The sequence below is a fragment of the Nematostella vectensis genome, chromosome 13 (genome assembly GCF_932526225.1).
Source record: "Nematostella vectensis chromosome 13, jaNemVect1.1, whole genome shotgun sequence".
NCBI classification, from domain to species: domain Eukaryota; kingdom Metazoa; phylum Cnidaria; class Anthozoa; order Actiniaria; family Edwardsiidae; genus Nematostella; species Nematostella vectensis.
The window spans coordinates 9,561,790-9,586,142 of NC_064046.1; the positions used below are offsets into that span (position 1 = coordinate 9,561,790).

The window sequence follows — 24,353 nt, forward strand, 5'->3', positions numbered from 1 at the left end:
AAATAATAAACATATTTATTGTATTGACAGCTGGGCTCATATTTACAATCGCGTCTCCAGGGGGAGGGGGGTTAATGGCTCCGGACCCCACCCAACTTATTTGCGTAGATGACGTTTCTGTGCATCTGTATATAAAAAAAGCTTAGATTAGGAAACAATCCCTAAGGCTAGTGAATTACTGAAATGCCCTGAATTGTTCTCTATAAACACCCCTGTATTTAAATTTAGTATTGAAACCGCCGTTCATTGCCATCTGGTGACCACCAGGCGTGGATTATTCTCTTTTATTTAGAGGCTTCCTCCACACTAATATGAAACAAAAAAATACAACAATTAACACAAAAACAGACAACAATAAGTGCCGAGAGGGGAGGCGAACGGACTCGAGGGCCACACTGTTTTCCAGTTATGCACCCGATCGGGGTCAAAATCAGAGTTCAATTTGTTGAAATATAGTGTTTTTACATTTTTCTTAAAAGATTCAACAGAAGGAGAAGATCTAATAGGTTCTGGAAGACTGTTCCATAGTTTTATAATGCGATTGAAAGAGTGAACCCCTGAAAAGTGATGTACGGAAACGATTAGGGCGGAAAGTTAGTGTAGCGGATGCAGCCCTAGTGCTCTATTAACTGTGACAAATTTGTCTAATGGAAGGTCATGGTCCTCCGTAATGGCTTTGAAGAGGAAACACAGATCTTTGTATTCTAGCCAGTGTGACAGGGGGAGTAAATTCAAAGTTAGAAGGCGTGATATATAGTTGGGTCTCAGGTCAGGATTCGAGTGGCAGGAAAGGATAAAACGCGTTGCGCGCCTCTGCACGCCCTCACACAGACGTAAGTTGGAATTTTTTTACTGTAACCGAGGTGTGAGCGCACGAAGGTGATATACAGTAACTTCTTGCGATCAGTCTCTTTTATTGCGCAATGCCGGCGAAAATGCCGAGCATCCGGTTAGCTTTGGCAACCCCTTTTCGTGTGAAGGCTCCATGAGAGGGAGTTGTTGACCGTAACACCAAGATCTTTCTGCGAGGTGACATTCGCCAGGGCAAGGTCACCCAGTAAGTAGGGACTGATCGCGAGAGATGGAGCTTCGCTGGTACGCTTCTTAGTTATTCTCAAGGTCTCACACTTGGTAACATTGAAAGATAGTTCCCATATGCTGGACCAGTAAAGGAGACTGTCCAGGTTCCGTTGAAGGGACTGATGGTCGGCTGGGCCATCTATTTGACGAGAGCACTTTGCGTCATTTAAAAATGGGAAATACTCATTATCTTGCTCGGTCGCTAAATAGACTTCAATACTCTCTTGCTTCAAATCAGTCCTACCTTGTAGTGGTACTTATAGTTTTCCTTAATTAGAGTGGACCTTCCAGTTCTTCCGAACCACCCCTGGCTACGGGCCTGTATTTAAGAACTGGTCAGTATTGATTATATTTTTCTTGTTGCGTCCAGCAGCATTCGTTATTTTCAAAGCTCTCGCTCGACTGGGGCCTTCTTACGGAAAAGTCCATGTTTCCGGTGACAGCACCCGCCAGCATTGGACAGAGGAAATGTCAGAAAGTCAATTTCCCATTTTCATTGTCCTATAGTCAGTCAAGCGAAAATTCGCCAGCAATGCTGACAGGTGTTGGCGCAGTTTGCACGGGGCTCAACTGTCACTGGTAATAAGCACTTACGATCAAGCTGAAGTGCAGAAAGGCGTAAGCGCAAACGGAAGCGCAACACAAGTGAGAATTGGTCAAACACAAGCTCAAGAACATCAAGCAGTCGCGTTCTCTTGTCCACCCCCGCCAATCCTGAGTACGCGCCTGATCTTTTACAATCAGGGGACTGTTCCTGAGCACAGAACAAAGCCGCAACTATGGTAGAGTCTTATAATCAACAATTTCTCTGGTGTTCGTATAAAGAACCTACAAGAACCTACAAATCTCATTCACAGTCTCGTTGGTTACAATGCCCCTGGTGACAGTTCACAGAATACAAATCTCATTCAGTCTCATTGGGTACAATGGCCCTGGTGACAGTTCACAGAACAGAATACAAATCTCATTCAGTCTCATTGGGTACAATGACCCTGGTGACAGTTCACAGAACAGAATACAAATCTCATTCAGTCTCATTGGGTACAATGCCCCTGGTGACAGTTCACAGAATACAAATCGCATTCAGTCTCATTGGGTACAATGACCCTGGTGACAGTTCACAGAATACAAATCGCATTCAGTCTCATTGGGTACAATGACCCTGGTGACAGTTCACAGAATACAAATCGCATTCAGTCTCAATGATTACAATGACCCTGGTGACAGTTCACAGAATACAAATCTCATTCAGTCTCATTGGGTACAATGACCCTGGTGAAAGTTCACAGATTACAAATCTCATTCAGTCTCATTGGGTATAATGCCCCAGGTGACAGTTCACAGAACAGAATACAAATCGCATTCAGTCTCATTGGGTACAATGACCCTGTTGACAGTTCACAGAATACAAATCTCATTCAGTCTCATTGGGTACAATGCACCAGGTGACAGTTCACAGAACAGAATACAAATCGCATTCAGTCTCATTGGGTATAATGACCATGGTGACAGTTCACAGAACACAAATCTTATTCAGTCTCATTGGGTACAATGCCCCTGGTGACAGTTCACAGAATACAAATCGCATTCAGTCTCATTGGGTACAATGACCCTGGTGACAGTTCACAGAATACAAATCGCATTCAGTCTCATTGGGTACAATGATCCTGGTGACAGTTCACAGAACACAAATCTCATTCAGTCTCATTGATTACAATGCAGATGGTGATTGTACACAGAACAGAAATCTCATTCAGTCTCATTAATTACAATGCCTCTGGTGATCGTACACAGCCCCACTTGAATCAAACAACTTCATACAGTTCCAGTGGATATGTGCCCCACATTTACATCCCATGTAAGAACAACCTTGATTTTTCTCGATCCCTGTTCTGCATTTTGGACAGCGCTTCCTGTTTAAAGGGTCTTCCCGCATCCATTTTTCTACCAGGTGTTCCTGACCAATCTCTGTTTTCGATAAAGCGTAGTCCTCGCACGAGATACCCACGTGGTAAGACTTGTGGCAGCACGTGCAAACCTCAGTTTCACATTCACTGCACTTGAACATCTTCCCGTCACCACGAACGCGGTACACCATTGGACAATCCGGTGATGGACAATGACGTGCCTTATCCTGATTGGCCGCAACAAACGACTCAAGGGATGCCGTGATTATGTCATTTACGATGTCCCATTCTTTGAGGTTGTCTACGTCGTGGATAGCTAGCAATGTGCTGCAATCTTCGTATGCGCATGTGAGCGGGAACTGCTTAGCCTCGATAAGATTGATGACACAACCTCGGCAGTACACGTGACCACACGTTGCAAGTTGATAGGGATTGTCCACCTCACAAAAACATGCAGGGCACAGCTCTTGATCCTCCGCCAAGAAATTCGCGTCCGCAGCCGGCAGCGACTGTTTTGCTTTCTCAAATTTTGCCATCAGGTTTACAAGAGCTTCCGACGTACCGTTCAGCGTAATCACGTGCGTTCTCAGGTCAACTGAAATATCACAGATCTCTGGAACCGCATCGTATAAGCTGGATTTCAAAAGTCGTATTTTAGTAAAGAATAAGACCATGTACAAAGCGTCTGTCCGTCCGTCCGTCCGTCCGTCTGTCTCAAATAAAATATATAATCTAAATACAATACCTCTTCAGGCCACTCCCAAAGCGCCGGAGCAACTCTTTGAGAAGGCCCCGCGGTTTGTCTGGCCCACGGAGCTCAATAATTTCAGTCTTGCTGCCAGTCAGAATCATGTCCAGCAGAAATGCTTGTATCTCTTGCGCAGCCTGCTCACGGTGATCACTAGTTCCATACACGTGGATAGCGTCGCCACTTGGCGCGGCACGTAGCACCGTCTTTGTCGCCTGTTCGATCTCTCGAAGTTTTCTTCTGAACGCTGCACTTTTGATCGCCTGCAAATAGGAAACAACAATTATTATATTCTTTGGGCAGATAGATGGACTTTATGTGCGTTTTTTAAAAGGGGGGGGGGGGGGGCACGGTGCGATTCTGTAAAATGGTTACACAATTTCTTGCAATGTCGAGAGGACTATTGGGTTCTCAATATATGACAGAAAGTATAAGACATTATCTTCGTGACTATGAATAGGTTGCAAACATTCATTGCAACAACAGTCTTGTGAATAGATGCTACTAAGGAATTAATTTATACGCTATAAAGTATTAAAAGACAAGAACGGAAAACAAAAAAACATATGCGTGTTCTTTCAAATAAGAACCTACTTTTCCCTACAAGGCTGATTAGGATATAATAAAAAGGATGCTTAAAAATGCTAAATTCCATCCTGTTGTTTCATAATCTCTAAGTTCTAATATGCGGGCGCTAAATGTAAGTGGTTTCTTCCACGTTTCCATATTTTGTAATGACTGAGCATAAGAGTTTTCCAAAATCATGGAGCTTACCCTCTGAGAGCAAGTCTCCTGTAAGTCGACCTTATCGCCTTGAAAGGAGCTATTTAAGTATTTGATGGCCTCGAGGTAGTGAGTCATACACTCACTCTGTACTTGCAGTGCCACACGCTTTGAACCTTCCTTTGGTTGGAGCAGATCGACTGTGAGACGGCAGCCACACTCCGACGCACACTCTTGCCTCAAGTCATTAATGACATCCTTTACCCCTGGCTCAATAACGTCATATATGTATTGTGGACAGGTAAGGCATGTCTTCAAGAAACAGGTAATCTTTAACTCCACATCCCAGTCTTCCAGACGAGATGTTGTGATACCATCTAGCTCTTTTGCCACATTTGCCCCTTCAATAGGATCACGGAAATATATTATTGCGAAGGCTGTGAAGGCTTGGTTTGGATTCCTTAGCGAGACCTCAAAGGACGCATCGTCATCAAGGATCTTCATGACCAGTTTTTTTAATTCTTCTTTCTGTGAGTCTAGCTCTTCATCTGTGGTTTTTGGTCTTCTCTGGTAGTGGATTTGTATTTGTTGCTCAGGGTTTGTGATACCTATTGATGGAGACAGGCATTCCAACGCAAGTTTGATGTCATTCTTGGTTATTTTCTCACCTTGATTTAGATTTTGGATAAAAATTGAATTCGCATCCCATTTGTCTTTTTGAACCTTGGCAGTGGTATTTCCGATCAGAAGTGGACGCGGCCTTTGGCCATTGGCCGGAAGGATGCTCATGACTTTATACAAATTGTCACGGTCAAAAGTAAAATCCACCTTGGCACGACCGCTTTCAATTCGTCTATTCCAGCTGACCTTTATTTTAAACGTTTTTTCCCTTCTGCATGGTGAAGGCCCCTGGAATTCGTTGTAAGGCCATACACGAAAACCATAGGCAACAGATGATTCCGCCACTGCTTTCATTGCTTGCTCTGCGTCCTCGTACATGGCGAATAACGTCTCGTTTTTAACAGAATATTCAACAAGTCCGCCGTAGCTATTGAGATTAGAAAGAATTTGCTCCGGAGTTAATTCCCCAATCTTCCTAACGACAACAGAGCGATACATATCTTCCATCAGGATCTGTTGTACTGCAAGACCTTTGCCAACAACGAACCGTACACGCGAAGTCTGATTGAGAGGGATCTCTTTTTCCTCTCTCTGAAGTTGCTGTCTTCCTTCATCAAGAACCTTATTGATAACTTCAGCAGCTGTCTTGTGATGCTTCGTTGGAATAAAGGTTTTAATTACCCCATGATCTGCTTTGCATTCTATGTACACCTTGCTTCCGTCGCATATAGTGGATACTCTTTGTTGCAGCGATTGAAGTTTTTCTTTTGATGGCAAGAGCATCATTCGTCTCAACTTCTCACTGCATTTGATGGTGAACGGTCGAAGAATCTCTTCTTCAAGATTCTCAAGATCGAGTTGGATACTATTTCTGTCAACCGCGTCTAGAAGCCATGCCTCCTCGATTGGGGTGACATTAATTATGAAATCTTGTGTGGTCCTTAGTGTTTTCTCGTACACGAGAAACTTAGGCTCCGTTCCAATGAAATTGATAGCAGATGATGGATGAAGCTGAACGTACTCTCCATCATAAAGGTTCTTGTATCCTACTCTGCTATGTCCTGAAAAGACACAAAGGTTTTCTGAGAAACATGACATTACGATTTTCTGAAGAGTCTCGTTGACTACTGCATCATCCAAAGGAGACCATTTCCAGGTTCTCGCATTCTTAATAGACAGATCATGCTCAAGAGAAAATTTTAAATCTCTCATGGTGTCCTCTGCAAGACGCAATGCCTTCGCGTTCAAGCTTTTCTCGAAGCACCACCGCCCTCTGTCCCTGGGATCCTCATTCCACCACTCCTTGTACACGGCAAGAAGAGTGAGAAAGTCACCTTCGGATTGGCAAAACTCGAACTTGTGCATATCGGCTTCTTTTTTTTCATCTTCAGTGCCCATTCGAAAAAAGACGCTTCCGTTGACGGTAGCGACAGAGCAGAGAACCAAGCACTCGAGACCAACTTGACTATCAATACCTTCAAAAAGTAATCTCCCAAGGCGAGGCTCGAGAGGGACTTTACTCAGCTTTCTTCCAAGTTCAGTCAAAGAACCGTTCTTTATAGCTCCTAGCTGGACAAGTGAGGCTACAGCTCGGTTAATCGATTCCTTAGACGGCGCTTCAACGTAGTCGAACTTAAAGGGGTCACTGATTCCCAAGTCCATCAACTTCACTAAGGTCTGCCCAAGGTGTACTCGTAGAATCTCTGGCTGCGCACACTTTTCCATTGCTGTGTAATCTTTCTCCGTGTATAAACGGTAACATTTACCGCTATCAGTGCGTCCGGCGCGACCCTTACGTTGGTCAGCGGAGCTTCGACTGATAACGGACACCTCTAAGATGTTGAGCCCGCGTTTCTCTTCGTACTTCATCTCCTTCGCCATTCCGGTGTCCACCACAAACTTCACTCCTGGAATGGTAATAGACGTCTCCGCACAGTTTGTAGAAAACACAACCTTTCTTTTTCCTGGAAACTGTTGAAACACTTTCTGTTGGTCTTCCTGCAATAATTTTCCATGAAGTGGGAGACAAATGACTTCGAGCGGATTCACCTTGCTGCAAACTTTAGTTACAGCGCGATCGATTTCCGCAGGGCAAGTAAGAAAAACCAATACATCACCCGGTTCCTCAGTTCTGTGAATCTCTAGAACTTTATCGATCGCCTCGGAAACATAATCACTGCCACTGTTGAGAGAAGAATCCCCCTGCTTCCAGACAACCTCAACTGGAAATGTTCTTCCTGACACTTCGACGACTGGGCATCCACCAAAGTAATCTTGAAAGAGTTTAGGATTGATGGTGGCAGATGTAATGATAACTTTCAGATCTGGTCGTTTGGGTAAAGTATGCTTGATCATACCGATAAGCAAATCTGTGTTGACACTTCTCTCGTGGGCCTCGTCGATGATTATGCACGAGTATTTGGACAGGGTGTTGTCTTTTATACATTCCATCAGGAGTGCATGGTCCGTGGTATATTGTAATCGGGTCGCTGGTCCAACATGTTTTTGCGAGCCTACCATGTAGCCCACGAGTTTCCCTACCTTCTGACCCATCTCCCTTGAAACTTGTTGAGCAAGGGAAGTCGCTGCAACTTTTCGTGGTTGAGTGCAGACAATTTGTCTCTTATCTGCAAGGCCAGCATCATAAAGGTATTGCCCTATCTGGGTACTTTTACCTGAACCTGTTTCGCCAATCAATACAGTTACTTGATTGTCTTTGATGGTCTGTATGATTTGAGACTTCCTGGCGTAAATCGGTAGTGCCGACTCAAGCCTTCGCTTTTCTCTGTTAAAGCGATTGGAAATTGTCATAAGCTCATGAAGGTCGTCTCTTAAGCTGTCAAGAGAAGCAAGGGCAATTTCGCAAAAGGAAGTGAATTCTTCCTTCTGTCTTTCGAGCTCATGTTGTTTCTGAACCAAGGTCTCCTTCATATTAAACAAACTCACATCAATAAACTTACTTTTGCCTTTTCCTTTGCCTTTTCCGGAAATCTTTTCGATGGACTGATTAACAGAGTTGCATTTTCGCGTGTGTTGAGCAATAACCTGTTTTTGTTTCAGAACTAGTTGTCTTTTCAACTGGACCACGGGATCCAATAGGTGAATCCTTAATCCGTCCTCACCAATCCTTCCCCGAAGAATCGCCAACGCCTTTTCCATATCATGCTTTCCCGGAAATACCAGAAGAACCTCACCGGGACACAGCTCATCCTTTGTGACTGTGTAACAACAGTTAGCCAATGTCTTTTTCAAGTATGCCTGGCAATCTGTTAAAGACGCCGAGTCGCTTGAGGAGTGCGAAGGTATAAATGCAGAAAGCACATTTTCACTTTTGAAATTCAAATCCGGCAAGGACGTGTCCTGGTTTGGCAATTTGCTGTTGGAAATTGAATCAGGTCTCCTTTTCCCAAGAAATGGCGCCGGTGGTGTTGCACCAGTACAATTTGCAGTTTCATTTCCACCATGTTCTGCTGACTGAGGTCGCTGTTCGTGCTTCCGACCAGAAACAGATGTGTTGACTCTGTTAGAATTATTTCGTCCCCGGGGTTCTTTCTTCCTCGGATTTTGACTCAAAGTATTTCGGAAGGTAGTCTTGCCACTGTTTGTTAAAACGTGACCTTCCTTGGCACCTTTCCTAACGAACTTTTCGTCAAATGCACGCTTTACCCTGGCTGATCTTTGTTTCTTCGGATTTTGACTCGATGTTATTCTTGAAACAGATTCGCAACTGTTTGTAGAGAAGTTTTTTCCCCTACCTCCTTGCTCGAAACCTTTTGCGCGAAGTTTTGGCTTTTCGGTAGCTTTTCTTCCTTTTTTTGGAATCTTATTCGAAAGAATACTCGAGGAAGATCCAGTGCTACTGTTTGAGAAGCTTCTCTGGCTGGCTCCGCACGTTACGTCTCTAGTTTCAGGGTTAATCAATACAGAACAGTGACTACTGGCCTTGCTCATTTCATCTTCCCTTGGGTTTACACATGATCCAGACCGGTCACTACTGGTCTTGTTCATTCCGACTTCTCTTGTGTTTACACATGATCCAGACCCGTCACTACTGGTCTTGTTCATTCTATCTTCTCTTGTGTTTACACATGATCCAGACCCGTCACTACTGGTCTTGTTTATTCCATCTTCCCTTGGGTTTACACATGATTCAGACCCTTCACTACTGGTCTTGTTTATTCCATCTTCTCTTGGGTTTACACATGATCCAGACCCGTCACTACTGGTCTTGTTCATTCCAACTTCTCTTGTGTTTACACATGACCCAGACCCGTCACTACTGGTCTTGTTCATTCTATCTTCTCTTGTGTTTACACATGATCCAGACCCGTCACTACTGGTCTTGTTCATTCCATCTTCTCTTGGGTTTACACATGATCCAGACCCGTCACTACTGGTCTTGTTCATTCCATCTTCCCTTGGGTTTACACATGATTCAGACCCTTCACTACTGGTCTTGTTTATTCTATCTTCTCTTGGGTTTACACATGATCCAGACCCGTCACTACTGGTCTTGTTCATTCCAACTTCTCTTGTGTTTACACATGACCCAGACCCGTCACTACTGGTCTTGTTCATTCCAACTTCTCTTGTGTTTACACATGATCCAGACCCGTCACAACTGGTCTTGTTCATTCCATCTCCCCTTGGGTTTACACATGATTCATACCCTTCACTACTGGTCTTGTTTATTCCATCTTCCCTTGGGTTTACACATGATTCAGACCCTTCACTACTGGTCTTGTTTATTCCATCTTCTCTTGTGTTTACACATGATTCAGACCCGTCACTGCTGGTCTTGTTCATTCCATCTTCTCTTGGGTTAACACATGACTCAGACACGACATTACTGGTATTGTTCTTTTCACCAGAAACACCACTGCTTGCCTTGTTTCCCATCCTTTGGCCTTCTTGGCTCATTATCTATCATAAAAAGAAAAAATCATGAGCAAACAAAATGCAAAGGAACCATCCCTTTAACTGCACTACAACAAAAGGACGCAAAATATCAACACAATGGGTATTTAAGACGCTCACTACAGAATACCAATAGTAATAATAATAATACATTCACATTATAAGTTCACAATGAGATTTCCAACCGCACAAGAACGGTGACGAAAAGGAAAACAAAAGGCTCAGTAACTAATCAGAGAACGTTTTAGAAGCAGACTAAATATAGTTTTTCTCAGGGGAAATGATGGTGAAAAGAGAAGGCAGCTTACCGATACATTTCGATAGTTTTTATTTTTAACAAGACTTTCATGACGGACAGATAGCACATCATACTCTTGTACGCTTGGACTGTTTGTTGCAGCACACGTTTTATAGTGAAGTCCAATGGTGCATGGGCTTGGCCTAGGATAGATAATTCTGCACAGAGATTTAACTAGACTTTTTCAAATATTTTCTGAATCACTCCGTTTGCTTACGTGGCAATTGGCAATGGCCCTGTAAACCCTGAGATAGTGATCACCTTACACAGAAATGCCAAATTATACAAAGCATTGGGCACTGGTAAAATCACACTCTACGAGTGAAAGAAAAACCATTTACTTTCAGAAACAGACCAAGAATAGCATATTGTAAATAATTTCGGAATTTCGGACAGCAAAGTGAGAGGCACGGGGGCGAGGGTGGGGAGGATAAGGCGAAAATAACGTCCTCCCCACCCTCCCTCCCGCGCCTCTCATTTTACGTCACTCAAATCCAAGATGGCAGCCCAAGCTACGATTTCGGGTTTTCAAGGGTTTTTCTTGCCCAAAAAAGCATCCAGGTAGGCTAGGGAGTCATTAATATTGGCCACACCCTTCACCCCAATATAATTTTTTTCGGCCAGACAGCTCGAAATATTTTTCCTTACTTTTGCTGAAAATATTTTTTTTTGCTTTTGTCCCCCCCCATCACTTTTGTAATGGTCCGTCTTTAATAGACTAAATGATGACCTAGGGCACTCTCCCAATGCTAGGTAGCTGATTTATAAAAAACATGCCTTGGAACTACGCTTTTGTTGGCAAGATTGGATTTCGCTGACTAGGTATTTAAAAAATATGGATAACCCACTCCTTTGTTATTGTTTATCATTGAAAATACAGCGGTTACATGCGCAAAGAAACTTCAAAATAACAATCTATAAAAGAAGCCTGATATGTTATTGTCGGTATTTGTTTGAAAATATCTTTGTTACTTGCTTGAATAAGCCGATGAAAATGGAAGCTTTGTGCGACTTGCCATTAAGCGGGAGCATGGCCTTCTTTAACTTTGACAGGTGGTAAGACTAAAAGTAGGGGAGTGTCTGTTGTGCTGTGAGACGCACCAATGGAATGCATTACATACGCTATTTCTAGTGAGTATGAATATGCTTTATCTTTTTTTTTACTTGGTCATGACCTGATGACTCAATGAAACAGATTATATGCATAGCTTAAAAAATACCTCAAACACCAGCAGATTCAGGCAAGGTTTTATGAAAAGAGCACGTATGTACATACATGTATAATTAACGAGTTTGAGAAATGTTATATTTGTAGTAATCTAATATCTTAATGATTACGTCATATTAATCACATGATCACCAATATTGTAATTAGCATATGGCACATGTATGATTAGGGAAGAGTTGAATCACACAGATCTACAATAAACACGTACCGTCGTCACTCATGGCTTTCTGATAGTAGAACCACGATAAGGTCACAACAATATTCTAAATTCATGTGAATATATATTCTTCTATAGCTTTCTCATTTGACCTGAAAATATTTGTGCCTTAACAATATGATAGCTTTGTCCCTGTGTTACCCTGTTATTCCCACTTACGAACTTAGTATATTAAGAAATAGGAATTAACCAAAATAACATAAGATTCCTTGAGATTCAATTGAAATACACCTACCATTCACGACAGGAAAGGAAAGAAAAGGAGCGAGCTTGCATATTCTTTCATAGACAACTAAAACCAGACAAGGATCGGCTATTTTCTAATGTCACTGCTCACTTCAAAGCTCCTCTCATTGAACAAATGATTCTAGTACCAGATGGTTTCTTCTGTTGAATTTTAGGAGGATTTTAAGGTTTACTCGAACCGAATTAAACAACTCTTCTTCTGTTCCTCTTCTCGTCTGGTAAGCTCTCGCGCTTCCAAGAATTTCAACCGCTACCGACTGGGCACTAGTGTATCGAAATAATCTATTTTGAGAATGGCACCTATAGCACCAGTTTACTTCCGGTCAATTACAAAACAATCTCCGATTATTTTTAACAAAACTAACGCGAAAAATATTTCAAATTTGTAAAACCAGTGTGTTTATTGGAAGTTTAGTCGCTTCTGACAGTTTTGTCGATGTTCGTACCTCTTTGAAGAGTAAAATTTTAGCATAATGTCTAGTCTGTGTGACTCTGACAGCTGGGTCTATGCGAAGAATACTAGAAATTGTCGCGCGCGTTGCAAAATCAATTCGGCAAGAAATTGTCGAAAACATAACACAACACAGGTAATTTGAAGCCGATCTCTAAAGACAACGAATCTAGATTAATTTTCGCAAAAAAATTCGTTTTAATGTGAAGCTTGAAAACTTGGGTGCAAATAAGATTTTTAAATGGTAATTTCAGAAAATCGACTCATTATTCCGAGTTTTACCAATCAGAGCGCGCGTTTGTTTTTATGCAGTTCCCGCGCCAAGCCCCAAGCCCGCCATGAAAGAAAAATTACCCAGAAGACACTGGGTACGAGATTGCACCCATCCCACCACCCCAAAATTTGTCAGGTTGTCACGGGGTACCCTGAAGGCACAAGGGAAAATGTCACAGTTCAGCCACGTGTAATAATTTATTCCGTTACGTTTTTATATATATTTTTATTTCAGGATAGCGCATCTAAGCATGCTTTAGAAAGCGAGAATAAGCGAGGGTTAGGGTTGTATTTGCAGCCAAGATACGTTCTTCTGGAATTTTTGACGCGTGGACAATATTTTAGAAGAGCGTGGAACAGTGGAACCGCATTAGTTGAACTTTGGAAAGAAAGGAAGCTTTGAAATTCCTTGAATGAAGTGAAGCAACAGGCCCAAGGTTTTTTGTACAAGCCATTGCGTTACAGTTTTCCAGATAAGCATCTACTCAAAGGCAGAGCCAGTGACGCATAGCGACCCTTTTGAACTGGGAAATTACAATGAGTTTTCATCATCAGTCAAGCACAGCAACAAATATGGCGGCCGAACTGGCTTCCGAACTCAAATTTGTTGACGAAAATCACAATGATTTTCTTGTTAAACGCATCGGTAGAATGAGATATCACTCAATTCTCACAGACGTAGTCCTTATAGTCGACGGCCATGAATTTCCTGCCCATAAAAATATCCTAGCTGCTAGTAGCGATTACTTTATGGCCATGTTTAGCGGTCATATGGCTACTGTAGATCGAACGGTTGTCGTTCAAGAAATAACGTCCACTGCTATGGAGGTCCTCTTAGCGTTTATCTATCAAGGAAAGCTTCTTATAACAGAGGAGAATGTCGAGGATATATTTTGTGGATCTTGTCTTCTACTGCTAGACACAGTTACTCATGCATGCTGTAAATTTATCCAAGAACGTCTGACTTTAGCCAACTGTTGGGGAATTCGTTCGTTAGCAGATCGTTACAACTGTAGGGAAATGTTGAAGAAAGTCACTTCTTTTATAGAGGAAAACTTTGTAGATGCCACTGCTACGGAAGAATTTCTGAGTCTCCCTAAGGAAGAGGTTTGCCAGCTTCTAAGTGATAATGATATCAACGTACCAAGCGAGGAAGTTGTGTTTCAGACACTGCTGAAATGGGTGCAGCACGATCAAAGTACAAGAATGAAATATTTTTCAAAATTGCTTCTTAAAGTCAGGCTTCCACAGATCAGAACCAGCTACTTTGAAGAAACTGTAGCTCAATGTGAACTTGTTTTAGAATCACCAGAAGCTATTGAAATTATTTCTGATGCAAGAAAAATGGCACAGTCTTTTGAATTTTATGAAGAAGGAAAAGCTACATCCAACACCAGTGACTATAGCTGGGGCATTCCACGGAGTTGCTTGAAGTTTGTTGAGGTCATTGTCACTGTTGGTGGAGGTGCATTGTGTGAGTTTTATGATGCAGACAATGATACTTGGGTGCGGTTCCCTCCGCCATTCACACGCCACTGCCCAGGCATGGAGACCTTGAACAATATGATATACATTGTTGGGGGAAGCAAGGAGTGGAAGAGGCTGAACAGAGCAGAGTGTTACAATCCAGAGACAAATGAATGGAAGCTTCTTAATCCCATGGCCATGTCACGCAGTAATATAGGCCTAGTGTCCTTGAATGGCTTACTGTATGCTGTTGGTGGTTACAATGGGCGCTCCCCTGTCAGGTGGGATTTCTGTCCAAAAGAGGGTACAAGGAGTGGGGGGAAAAGTTAACAGTCTTATGTAAGAAATGTATCTGTTAAATAGTGAAATGGATTGCATGGTAGCCCCCCCAAACCCCCCACTCCCACAGCTGGTGGTATGAAAATATATGATGAATAGAAATATGTTTTTGGGAAAGAAGCTAATGGCACTGTTTTCAATTTAGTTTTAGCAATGTTTTTAGCTTTCAAGAAGTTTAAAAATGCCAACAATTCTCAAGGGAAGCATGCTAGGTGTTTAAATGCATGCTTTTGTGACCCTTAAGATGTCTTATTTTGCTATTGAGCCCCCTCTATCCTGCCTAAAGGTCTTGTTATTTTCAACTCATGTTTTCTTCTTTCATAGCGATGTTGAATGCTATAGCCCTGAACGTGATGAGTGGCAGTTTGTTTCTCAAATGAACAACTGCCGTGATGGAGCGTGTGTTGTTAGTGATGGGAGGCTCCTATATGCTATCAGTGGTTATGATGGCAGTAACTATCTCAGCAGTGTGGAGTATTATGATCCAAGCACAGATAAATGGACGGTTGGGGGTAAGTAACACATCATTTCCAGTAATGGCACAAGAGGCAGAAAATAACTAATTCTGCATTTTATTTATCACAGAAATCTCACCTATAATTGAAAGAAGAGAAGATGCCATGGCTGCCTGTGTCGATGGCAAGATATACGTGATTGGCGGTTATCATGGTAGCACCTTTTTGTCATCATGCGAGGAACTAGACTTGGACCAAAACGAGTGGGACTTCAAGTCTTCCCTCAGTTCACCTTGCTACCAGGCAGGCATCGCTGTCCTAGGCAAAGCTATCTACATCTGTGGTGGATGGAGTGGCAATGGACTTGCGTCATCTAGAGTGGAGCGTTATGACATCCTGACAGACACATGGTCGCAGATGGCTTCTCTTAATGTCCCAGCTGCAGCACGCACTGTGCCATGCCGTTTCCCGCGCAAGTTGATAGAGCAGCTCAAAAGAGAGAGATATTGTGGGAAGCAAGCAAAAGAAGGTAGCAAGTCTTCAGCAAGCTCTTGACTAAATGCAGACTAATTCAATGTTACTCTTATAAAGGCTTATGTAATGCAAAGTTTATCCCTGAGTGAGAGGTGGAGAGGTGTAGTGTCTCTCTCATCTACAATATAATGAAGAAATGTATGTTATATCTATCTATATACTAAAGGAGTGGACTAGTGTGATTATCATTAACTTGTGAACTACATTTTAACATATTACACTTTACTTTGATCTGATTCTATTGTTCTCTTTTGTGTTTTACTGACTATTACCCCTTGACTATCACACTTTGTTTTACGGGTTAATGAAAACCACTCTAATGACATTACACTAAAATTTGATTACAAAAAAAATAAAAAAAATGGTGGTTTTAGAATTAGTTTTAAATAAGACCCCTCAAAGATGTAAAATATTAAATACTGTGTTAAAAATAAATACTGTGGTATTAGATAAGTGTTTCGCTCAGCGCATATGATTTTTAGGGTTAGGGGAGGGTCATTATTTAAGGGGGGGGGGGCTGCTATGTTTGGGGGGAGGGTTGCTATTTTTTGAGCATCAATTTGGTGGAGGGCCTCAATTTTTGATACAGGGTTTAGGAGAGGGCCTTATTTTTTAACAGGTATTCTGACCAATTTCCAAGCCTCCTAAAAGTCTGGGATTTCAAAATTGCTCTGGTGAGAACCCCAGACCCCTACAAAATAGATTAAATTAATGCGTTCTGCTAGCACTTCTATAACTTTTGTTTAACTGACATTGAAAATCATTAGATTTCATTGTCATTCTTTGAGCTAATTATCATAGAAGCCGCAGCATCTTCAATATTGTGGTGAGGGTGCTTAATTTATATTTAAGAGTGGGACCAATACAAGATGCTGCTCTAATTTTGTTAAGTATCATTGGCAAGTGTGCTGACATGTACCTAGGATTGGCTGAGGGCAAAGGAGGGAGTTCGCAGTAATTGGTGTAACATGGACAAAGGATAGTATTTGACGGTTGTTCAATAAGGAATGACCCACTTTTTGGTGGTCAAGGGTGGCGCCTGCTATGCAACCCGAACATCAAGCCCCATTCTCTTAACCCTAGCAGGGCCCCATTTCTAGATTCATTCTCTACATCATTTCTGCGAACTGTTAGAGTACCCTATTATGGTAAAATAAGAAATAAATAAGAGACTTGACAGTCAAGGTAATGTCTTCCAAGATAAATAAATAGCATTTTAGTTTACCTCAGGTTAGTGCAAAAATCAGACCCTGGCCATAAAGCTTGGTTGTTTTTAAATAAAATAACGAACAAGGTCATGTAGCTGGAAAACTGATTTATTTCATTTCTTAAATATACATTTTTCAGTAAAGAAGAAAGCCTTTACATGGTCAGTTGCCTTTTTTTTTCTAAAAAAAACATTTACAAAACATTAATATGGAGAAATGCCTCTGGACAGGGAAGGGCTGTGCAGAACTGTAGCAGGCCTCAAAATATTGGGGTACACAGCCATGTCCTTACTGGTCATTACCTTATAATGTTTGTAAATATTTGAAGAGGAGCGGGGGTATATACCCCCAGAACCCCTCCTGCTACTGCCCTGCTATGGAATGTGGTTATAACTAAGACTGAAGCAAAATCACTCTGACAGAGATTATATCATTGAAGGGCAACATGACCCAAATGAAGAGCTCACACAAAAGGGTAATCAGTATGGGTTTCAAGAGTCCCACCTGTAACAACTTTCCCGATTCACCATTTGCTACAGCCCTGTAAAGAGCCTCAACCTCTGACACAAAAAAAAACATTTATTTGATACTTCACAAAACTCTTTACTTCCAAGTATACACATTATGCAATGTCTATGAAAAGGAAAGTTGTTGAACTTTAAGTTTTGGCATACAAGTTGGTTACAGATGACGAAGCTAGGTCTAGCAATGATTGGTCTAGTTGTCACCAAGCCTTTGTCCACGCCCCCATCTGCGGCCCCACCCACCTCCTGCATCATCATCGGTCCTTGGTCGCCGACTTGCTGGTGCTTGACCAAACCCACTAACTCCGCCCTGACGATTTGGCAGGTACTTGTAACTAAAGAAGAAAAAAATAATCATGGGAAATGTCATGGCGGGCTATGGTAATTGAGGGCTAAATTACAAATTTGGGGTTTAAGTAAATACTGTACAGTTAATGCAGTCTATCAGGTGCAACAGGCTTGGTTTGTAGTTTCCAACAATGGTAATATCACTGTAAAATAAAAGCATATAACAAACATACAAGAACGACGGAGTGCTGATAAATCTTGTGCCACCAAAGTCTTGAGGATACTTGAACATCAAGAAGAAATAGACATGGCCAACAAAGATGCCAATCAACTCCATAAAACCACTGAAACATCAGAAGACAATTTAGTTGTGTAAGCAGAAGGAACAATTAACTAAACCTCCCACTAGGTCAATTAACTAAGAAATCCCACCCAGATCAATTTTATCTTACAGTCGTTATAACCCCCCTAGATCAATAAACAAAAACATAAACCCTCCCTCTTGGTCAAGAAACCCAAGATAAACACATGATTCTATGAGCAATACTTACCCTCCTTGAATAATCATATTGAAGATGGCAAGGACCCAGGGGAGGTACATAGCCTGCATGAGACAAAACATACAATCATTATTAACTTTATCAAACTGTGAACATAGGGAAGACATGGGGGAGGGTAAAGCCCACAAGAAGAGACCTGTCATAGAACAATATCAAACTGTGAACATAGGGAAGACATGCAGAGAGGGGAGGGTACAGCCCACAAGAGACCTATCATAGAACAATATCAAACTGTGAACGTAGGGAAAACATGCATAGAGGGGGAAGGGTACAGCCCACAAGAAGAGACCTGTCATAGAACAATATCAAACTGTGAACATAGGGAAGACATGCATAGAGGGGGAAGGGTACAGCCCACAAGAAGAGACCTATCATAGAACAATATCAAACTGTGAACATAGGGAAGACATGCATAGAGGGGGAAGGGTACAGCCCACAAGAGACCTATCATAGAACAATATCAAACTGTGAACATAGGGAAGACATGCAGAGAGGGGAGAGGGTACAGCCCACAAGAAGAGACCTATCATAGAACAATATCAAACTGTGAACATAGGGAAGACATGCAGAGAGGGGAGAGGGTACAGCCCACAAGAGACCTGTCATAGAACAATATCAAACTGTGACAATAGGGAAGACATGCAGAGAGGGGAGAGGGTACAGCCCACAAGAAGAGACCTATCATAGAACAATATCAAACTGTGACAATAGGGAAGACATGCAGAGAGGGGAGAGGATACAGCCCACAAGAGACCTGTCATAGAACAATATCAAACAGTGACAATAGGGAAGACATGCAGAGAGGGTACAGCCCACAAGAGACCTATCATAGAACAATATCAAACTGTGACAATAGGGAAGACATGCAGAGAGGGGAGAGGGTACAGCCCACAAGAGACCTATCATAGAACAATATCAAACAGTGAATAAAGGGAAGACATGCAGAGAGGGGGGAAGGGTACAGCCCACAAGAGACCTATCATAGAACAATATCAAACTGTGAACATAGGGAAGACATGCAGAGAGGGGAGAGGGTACAGCCCACAAGAAGAGACCTATCGTAGAACAATATCAAACTGTGAACATAGGAAAGACATGCATAGAGGGGGGGGGGGGGGTACATCCCACAAGAGACCTATCATAGAACAATATCAAACTGTGACAATAGGGAAGACATGCAGAGAGGGGAGAGGGTACAGCCCACAAGAAGAGACCTATCATAGAACAATATCAAACTGTGACAATAGGGAAGACATGCAGAGAGGGGAGAGGATACAGCCCACAAGAGACCTGTCATAGAACAATATCAAACAGTGACAATAGGGAAGACATGCAGAGAGGGTACAGCCCACAAGAGACCTATCATAGAACAATATCAAACTGTGACAATAGGGAAGACATGCAGAGAGGGGGAAAGGGTACAGCCCACAAGAGACCTATCATAGAACAATATCAAACTGTGACAATAGGGAAGACATGCAGAGAGGGGAGAGGGTACAGCCAACAAGAAGAGACCTATCATAGAACAATATCAAACTGTGACAATAGGGAAGACATGCAGAGAGGGGAGAGGGTACAGCCCACAAGAGACCTGTCATAGAACAATATCAAACAGTGACAATAGGGAAGACATGCAGAGAGGGGAGAGGGTACAGCCCACAAGAGACCTATCATAGAACAATATCAAACTGTGAACATAGGGAAGACATGCAGAGAGGGGAGAGGGTACAGCCCACAAGAAGAGACCTATCGTAGAACAATATCAAACTGTGAACATAGGGAAGACATGCAGAGAGGGGAGAGGGTACAGCCCACAAGAGACCTATCATAGAACAATATCAAACAGTGACAATAGGGAAGACATGCAGAGAGGGGAGAGGGTACAGCCCACAAGAGACCTATCATAGAACAATATCAAACTGTGAACATAGGGAAGACATGCAGAGAGGGGAGAGGGTACAGCCCACAAGAAGAGACCTATCATAGAACAATATCAAACTGTGAACATAGGGAAGACATGCAGAGAGGGTAGAGGGTACAGCCCGCAAGAGACCTGTCATAGAACAATATCAAACTTTGAACATAAGGAAGACATGCAAAGAGGGGAGAGGGTAAAGCCCACAAGAGACCTATCATACAACAATATAAAACAGTGAATAAAGGGAAGACATGCAGAGGGGGGGAGGGAGGGGGGGTTGGTCAGTTACAGGGTACATACTGTACCTAGCCTGCAAGACTATTTCATTGCTCACAAAAGCAAAACTCATAAAGAATGATTAACAAAAGCCAGTGGCCATTTATGCCTTTACATGTTCTTTACTAGCACAAACTGACTTCAAGTTCCCTAGAGACTAATTCCTAGACATCTTTAATCACTCAATCATCACCCACTAAATTGGCCTGTTTTACATTTTCCTTGGGGAATAGTATAAATGTATTTTTGAAAAAGGCAATTACAGTTTACCTTGAACTGCATTCCAAACCAGAATTGCACAATGGTGTCTTTGTTGACCTGGCACCAGATGTAAAGAACACTAAGAACCAATGGGTCCATCAGTAACTAAAGAACAAACAAACAATATTATATTTGGCATCAATGAGCAATGATCAAAACCTAGATTTTACTTTCTTGGCTAAATCCTATATTTGAACAGGTGTTCTAGTAAAAATTACAAAACAGCGATAAGAGGTACATGACAAAAGGTGATATTTTATACACTAAGAAAATGTGACTTTTTGGGCGGCAAACTTGAGCATGCTTCAGCTTTTAGCGGCAACTTAACAACAAAAAACGCTCGTACATAAGCCAGAAATGTTCTTTGTCAGAAAGTTCTATTTTTCTTATTTCCCACTCAAAAAGTCATGTGACTTCTTAGTGCAAGTAGCCTATTGAAAAAAAGAGAAACGAGGACAAGACCAAAACTATTGAATTATATAGTATATAATACCCAAATGAACACTAATTGTCCTCCAAGAAATAGAAAGCTTACTAGCTTTCTATACTAACTAGTATAGACTTTTCAAAATACTTACTGGTATAGAGGCAACAAAGCCAATTATCTTAAAATTATGTCAAGGCTACAAACTATGAACATAGTTGTTAGAAATTGTAATGTGTAATAGTGGCCACCTGAAAAGTGATTTCTAGTGAACACCTAGCCAACATATAACACTTTTCTCTAGTGTTGATTTGTCGGTGTTGCAATATCTTTTGTGCTGAATTGTTACAAAGTGGATGCTACAGTGACTGAATTGTACTTTCTATTCTGTGCAATTAAAAAGTCAATCTGTGTGAGGTCGATATTTATGTGCACCACAGGGGGATTCCCCTATTAAAAAGCATACAAATCACAGGAAGAGATGCCAACAACTGTAGGCCCGTACCCAGGGGGTGCAAATGCACCCCCCCCCCCCCCCACAACGGCCAAAGGTACACTTTGGCTTCTCAATAGACATGCTTTTATTTGCAGACAAAACTATAAAGCATAAGCTAGATCACTCTTGTATGTAGCCACATTCAAAATAAACGTCCCGAGGAGATACTGCAAAGGCATGGTCAGATTTTTATCAGAGAATCCTCCTCCCCCCTGAAATATTAGGTCCACGGATTTCGCACCCCCCCCCCCAAGACAAATTCTGGGTACGTGCCAGAACTGTACTGTATGTCATGCAGACTTGACTTCCTTGACGCCTGTACTAAACATGGACCTGAATCTCCCAAATATGTCCCTTTCCTATGTAATGAATAACAATACAGTTGTTGCCTGTGTTGTTAGTATCTTTTCAAGGATACAAGAAGTACAATTCCATTGAACAGAAGCATAAATAGAAAATCAGCAGGCCGGCCATCAAATAGACCTGCAAGAAAAATATTGTTTACCAAAACGTTAGTATTGATTTGTTATTACAACTCATACACAGAAGATTACAGCGCAACCAGTAAAACTGTATACTATGAAACTTTATTGTCTTTTGATGAATCAGACCCCAGAAATCAGACACTAACTTGTTGAGACATGTTTCCAGTTGTTAGTTTGAATATCTCCCAAGTGGTTGGTTGGAAAAAAGTTCCATACATATTCCTGGTGCTCATGGCCTTATTGGTTTTTATTGGAACCAGATATTGTACCAAGAAAACTAGGAAAGTATGGTTTATTGCAGTATTTTGTGTTCTAGAATAAACACTGCAATTTACTGTTTGTTACACTCTACTAGTGTTTAAGGTGTTGTAAAGATGGTAAAGTAACATGTTTTATAAAATATTGTTATGGAGGTACTGTGGTACCCCATATACAAATAGACTGAGATTTATCAGCTTTTGTCCCTTAACTTGTGATCCTCCATGGGAAAACATGGTTTTCTATGAGTAACTCTGGGTAAATCTACTCTCTGGTTGTCTACTTCTGAGAGTCTAATGATGTAGACCTGCTCTTATACATTGCAAAGAACTCACCTGACTCTAATCTGGTTGAATATGAGTAGAGAAAGTAAATATTGATGAGGTAGTGAAAGCCTGTCTGAGGTGTAATAGGGTAGTATACAAATGCTGTCAAAAGCCTCCATATCTATAACAAAATAATACACAAAAATACTGAGCATATATGTTGTGGTTTCAAATGTGGCATGGTTTGAATTTTTTTCAAACTGGTTTGAATTTTTCAAACTAGCTCATTTTTGGATACCTAGCATTCTAAAAGGGATTTTTTTTTTGGGGAGTCATTAATAAAACAGGGGCTTGGATTTTTTGGGGGTTGGGAGGTGTAACTAAAAGAACTAGATAAAAGATTATGCAAATATCCCCTTTTCAAATCAGTTTTAACAATTTCAAACCAAGAAGCATTTCAAACCACAACATATACATATCACAGGATAAGGCTAACACACAGGTCTAAGACGACAAGATCAAAAAGAGGCTTTGAATGTTTGTTGTGTGAACTACCTTTTGACAAAAATGTTGTTGACCAGAGCGGAAAATATTGCAAGTACTGATTATTTTGCAAACTTGTAGACTGTGATTAAAAAAAATAGGTTTTTGAATGTTTGTTGTCTGAACTAAGTACTTTTTGACAACTTAGAGAATGTTGAATGTTAAATATTGCAAGTACTGACTATTTCTCAGCCAGGTAAAAAGCATTCCTGTTAAGTCTTCAGAGAAATAAAACCCAGAGAGGCAGAAAAAAACATTTGCCTGGAAACACATAGAAAATGCTTTCTGCGCCGGCATACACCGTCTCCAAACAATACACCAAATCATGCAGCATCAGATTCTTAAAATACTATGGTTGCTTCTTCCATCATATATTTATATTAAATTACTTGAGCAGCTTTCAAAGTGAACATCATCACTTCTGTTAATAGTGTGTATTTGTCATGGAGAACTGTCGCAGAATAACAAATTAAAGATAAGGGAATAAAGAAAAAAGCAGATGTACGGATATTAGATGTAGATGTGGGGGAACTCTGTACTAAAGTTATGTTATAATGGCTAGGCATTTCATCATCTTAATTGGAGTAGGTAGTGGTTGTTTTAATATTTGGTAATCACCAATCGCAGCTGTGCCTATTGACAAACGTAAGGTTTTCTGTTATGCCTTAAATAGATGAATGGAATGGATCTTTCAATTTCATACATCTCACCTGAAAACGGTAAAAAACCAGATCGAAATTCAGAATCATGTACAATGGGTGAAGAATGCCTATTCTTCCCAAAAGAGGAAACACCACGGACAGCAGAAACCAATATCTTGTAATAAGAGGAATTCCACGAAACCATTCTCCTATCTCGTTCTCCGCCATTTTGTTTCGATCCAAACCGCAAGGTTGCAAGTTGGCAATGTATAGCGCCCTTTAAACGCACGCGCCGACTGGCTTGGCAGCTGTGGGTTCTGGTAGTCAACTAAAGCGTGGGTTATTGTGGTTGGTGTACCAAATGGTTTCTTAGCACTTATTTTTGCCGACTTTGACAAATTTCTTTCATAAATACAGACGTGGCGAACAGAGCTCGTCTTGATACGTTGCATTGTGGGTACACAGGTAGCCCACAGCAATAAAAAATAATGAGCATAAGCTACGTTTTCTGTGGACGGTTGGGATGGATAAAATGCTGTACACATACAGGGGCTTATAAGGTTCCTTTTCCTGTTAGCAGAGGCATCTTTTCTTTGTTCGCTGGGCAAACGGGAGCCCATCGAAATACAAAGAAACATACAGGGCCGTACAAGGGGGTGGGGCACTGGGGGCACGTGCCCCCAAATAATTTGAAAATTATA

General features: G+C 41.5%; 3 protein-coding genes across 5 annotated transcripts; 1 reads left to right on the plus strand and 2 right to left on the minus strand.

Moving 5' to 3' along the window:
- Positions 1–269: 269 nt before the first annotated feature.
- LOC116602118 (ATP-dependent RNA helicase DEAH12, chloroplastic) lies at positions 270–12,239 on the minus strand. Of its 3 annotated transcripts, none has more exons than XM_032363265.2 (4): positions 11,975–12,239; positions 4,510–10,002; positions 3,733–3,998; positions 270–3,620 (listed from the first exon to the last, which is right to left on the minus strand). In XM_032363265.2, the coding sequence occupies exons 1-4, from the start codon at positions 11,975–11,977 to the stop codon at positions 2,843–2,845; spliced, it is 6,540 nt and encodes a 2,179-aa protein (XP_032219156.2). In that variant the 5' UTR covers positions 11,978–12,239; the 3' UTR covers positions 270–2,842. The 3 variants fall into 3 exon arrangements, with proteins under 3 accessions (XP_032219156.2, XP_048576550.1, XP_032219158.2); XM_048720593.1 differs by lacking the exon at positions 11,975–12,239 and adding an exon at positions 11,731–11,914; XM_032363267.2 differs by lacking the exon at positions 270–3,620 and having other exon boundaries at positions 3,823–3,998; positions 4,605–10,002.
- A 625-nt stretch (positions 12,240–12,864) lies between these two features.
- On the plus strand, positions 12,865–15,957 carry LOC5518598 (kelch-like protein diablo). Its single transcript, XM_032363270.2, has 3 exons — positions 12,865–14,457; positions 14,840–15,027; positions 15,101–15,957. Exons 1-3 carry the CDS (start codon positions 13,247–13,249, stop codon positions 15,523–15,525), a joined length of 1,824 nt encoding a protein of 607 aa, XP_032219161.2. The 5' UTR covers positions 12,865–13,246; the 3' UTR covers positions 15,526–15,957.
- An 847-nt stretch (positions 15,958–16,804) lies between these two features.
- Positions 16,805–24,113, minus strand: LOC116602120 (derlin-1-like). The gene is made up of 8 exons (XM_032363272.2): positions 23,722–24,113; positions 22,538–22,649; positions 21,878–21,942; positions 21,118–21,144; positions 20,549–20,644; positions 18,076–18,128; positions 17,758–17,868; positions 16,805–17,571 (listed from the first exon to the last, which is right to left on the minus strand). The coding sequence occupies exons 1-8, from the start codon at positions 23,878–23,880 to the stop codon at positions 17,430–17,432; spliced, it is 765 nt and encodes a 254-aa protein (XP_032219163.2). The 5' UTR covers positions 23,881–24,113; the 3' UTR covers positions 16,805–17,429.
- Between the last annotated feature and the right edge of the window lie 240 nt (positions 24,114–24,353).

What these genes read in the sequence shown, in the direction of transcription:
- LOC116602118 (XM_032363265.2), bottom strand. An exon ending in AGGAGACTTGCTCTCAGAGG is followed by an intron (nt 3,999 to 4,509) that starts GTAAGCTCCATG and finishes TCCTATTTGCAG; the next exon opens with GCGATCAAAAGTGCAGCGTT. An exon ending in TTTGGGAGTGGCCTGAAGAG is followed by an intron (nt 3,621 to 3,732) that starts GTATTGTATTTA and finishes TTTGAAATCCAG; the next exon opens with CTTATACGATGCGGTTCCAG.
- LOC5518598 (XM_032363270.2), top strand. Translation starts at nt 13,247, where the DNA reads ATGAGTTTTCATCATCAGTCAAGCACAGCAACAAATATGGCGGCCGAA. An exon ending in AATGGGCGCTCCCCTGTCAG is followed by an intron (nt 14,458 to 14,839) that starts GTGGGATTTCTG and finishes CTTCTTTCATAG; the next exon opens with CGATGTTGAATGCTATAGCC. An exon ending in AGATAAATGGACGGTTGGGG is followed by an intron (nt 15,028 to 15,100) that starts GTAAGTAACACA and finishes TATTTATCACAG; the next exon opens with AAATCTCACCTATAATTGAA.
- LOC116602120 (XM_032363272.2), bottom strand. Translation starts at nt 23,880, where the DNA reads ATGGCGGAGAACGAGATAGGAGAATGGTTTCGTGGAATTCCTCTTATT. An exon ending in GGTTTGGAATGCAGTTCAAG is followed by an intron (nt 18,129 to 20,548) that starts GTAAACTGTAAT and finishes TGTCTCATGCAG; the next exon opens with GCTATGTACCTCCCCTGGGT. An exon ending in AATATGATTATTCAAGGAGG is followed by an intron (nt 17,869 to 18,075) that starts GTAAGTATTGCT and finishes CTGATGTTTCAG; the next exon opens with TGGTTTTATGGAGTTGATTG.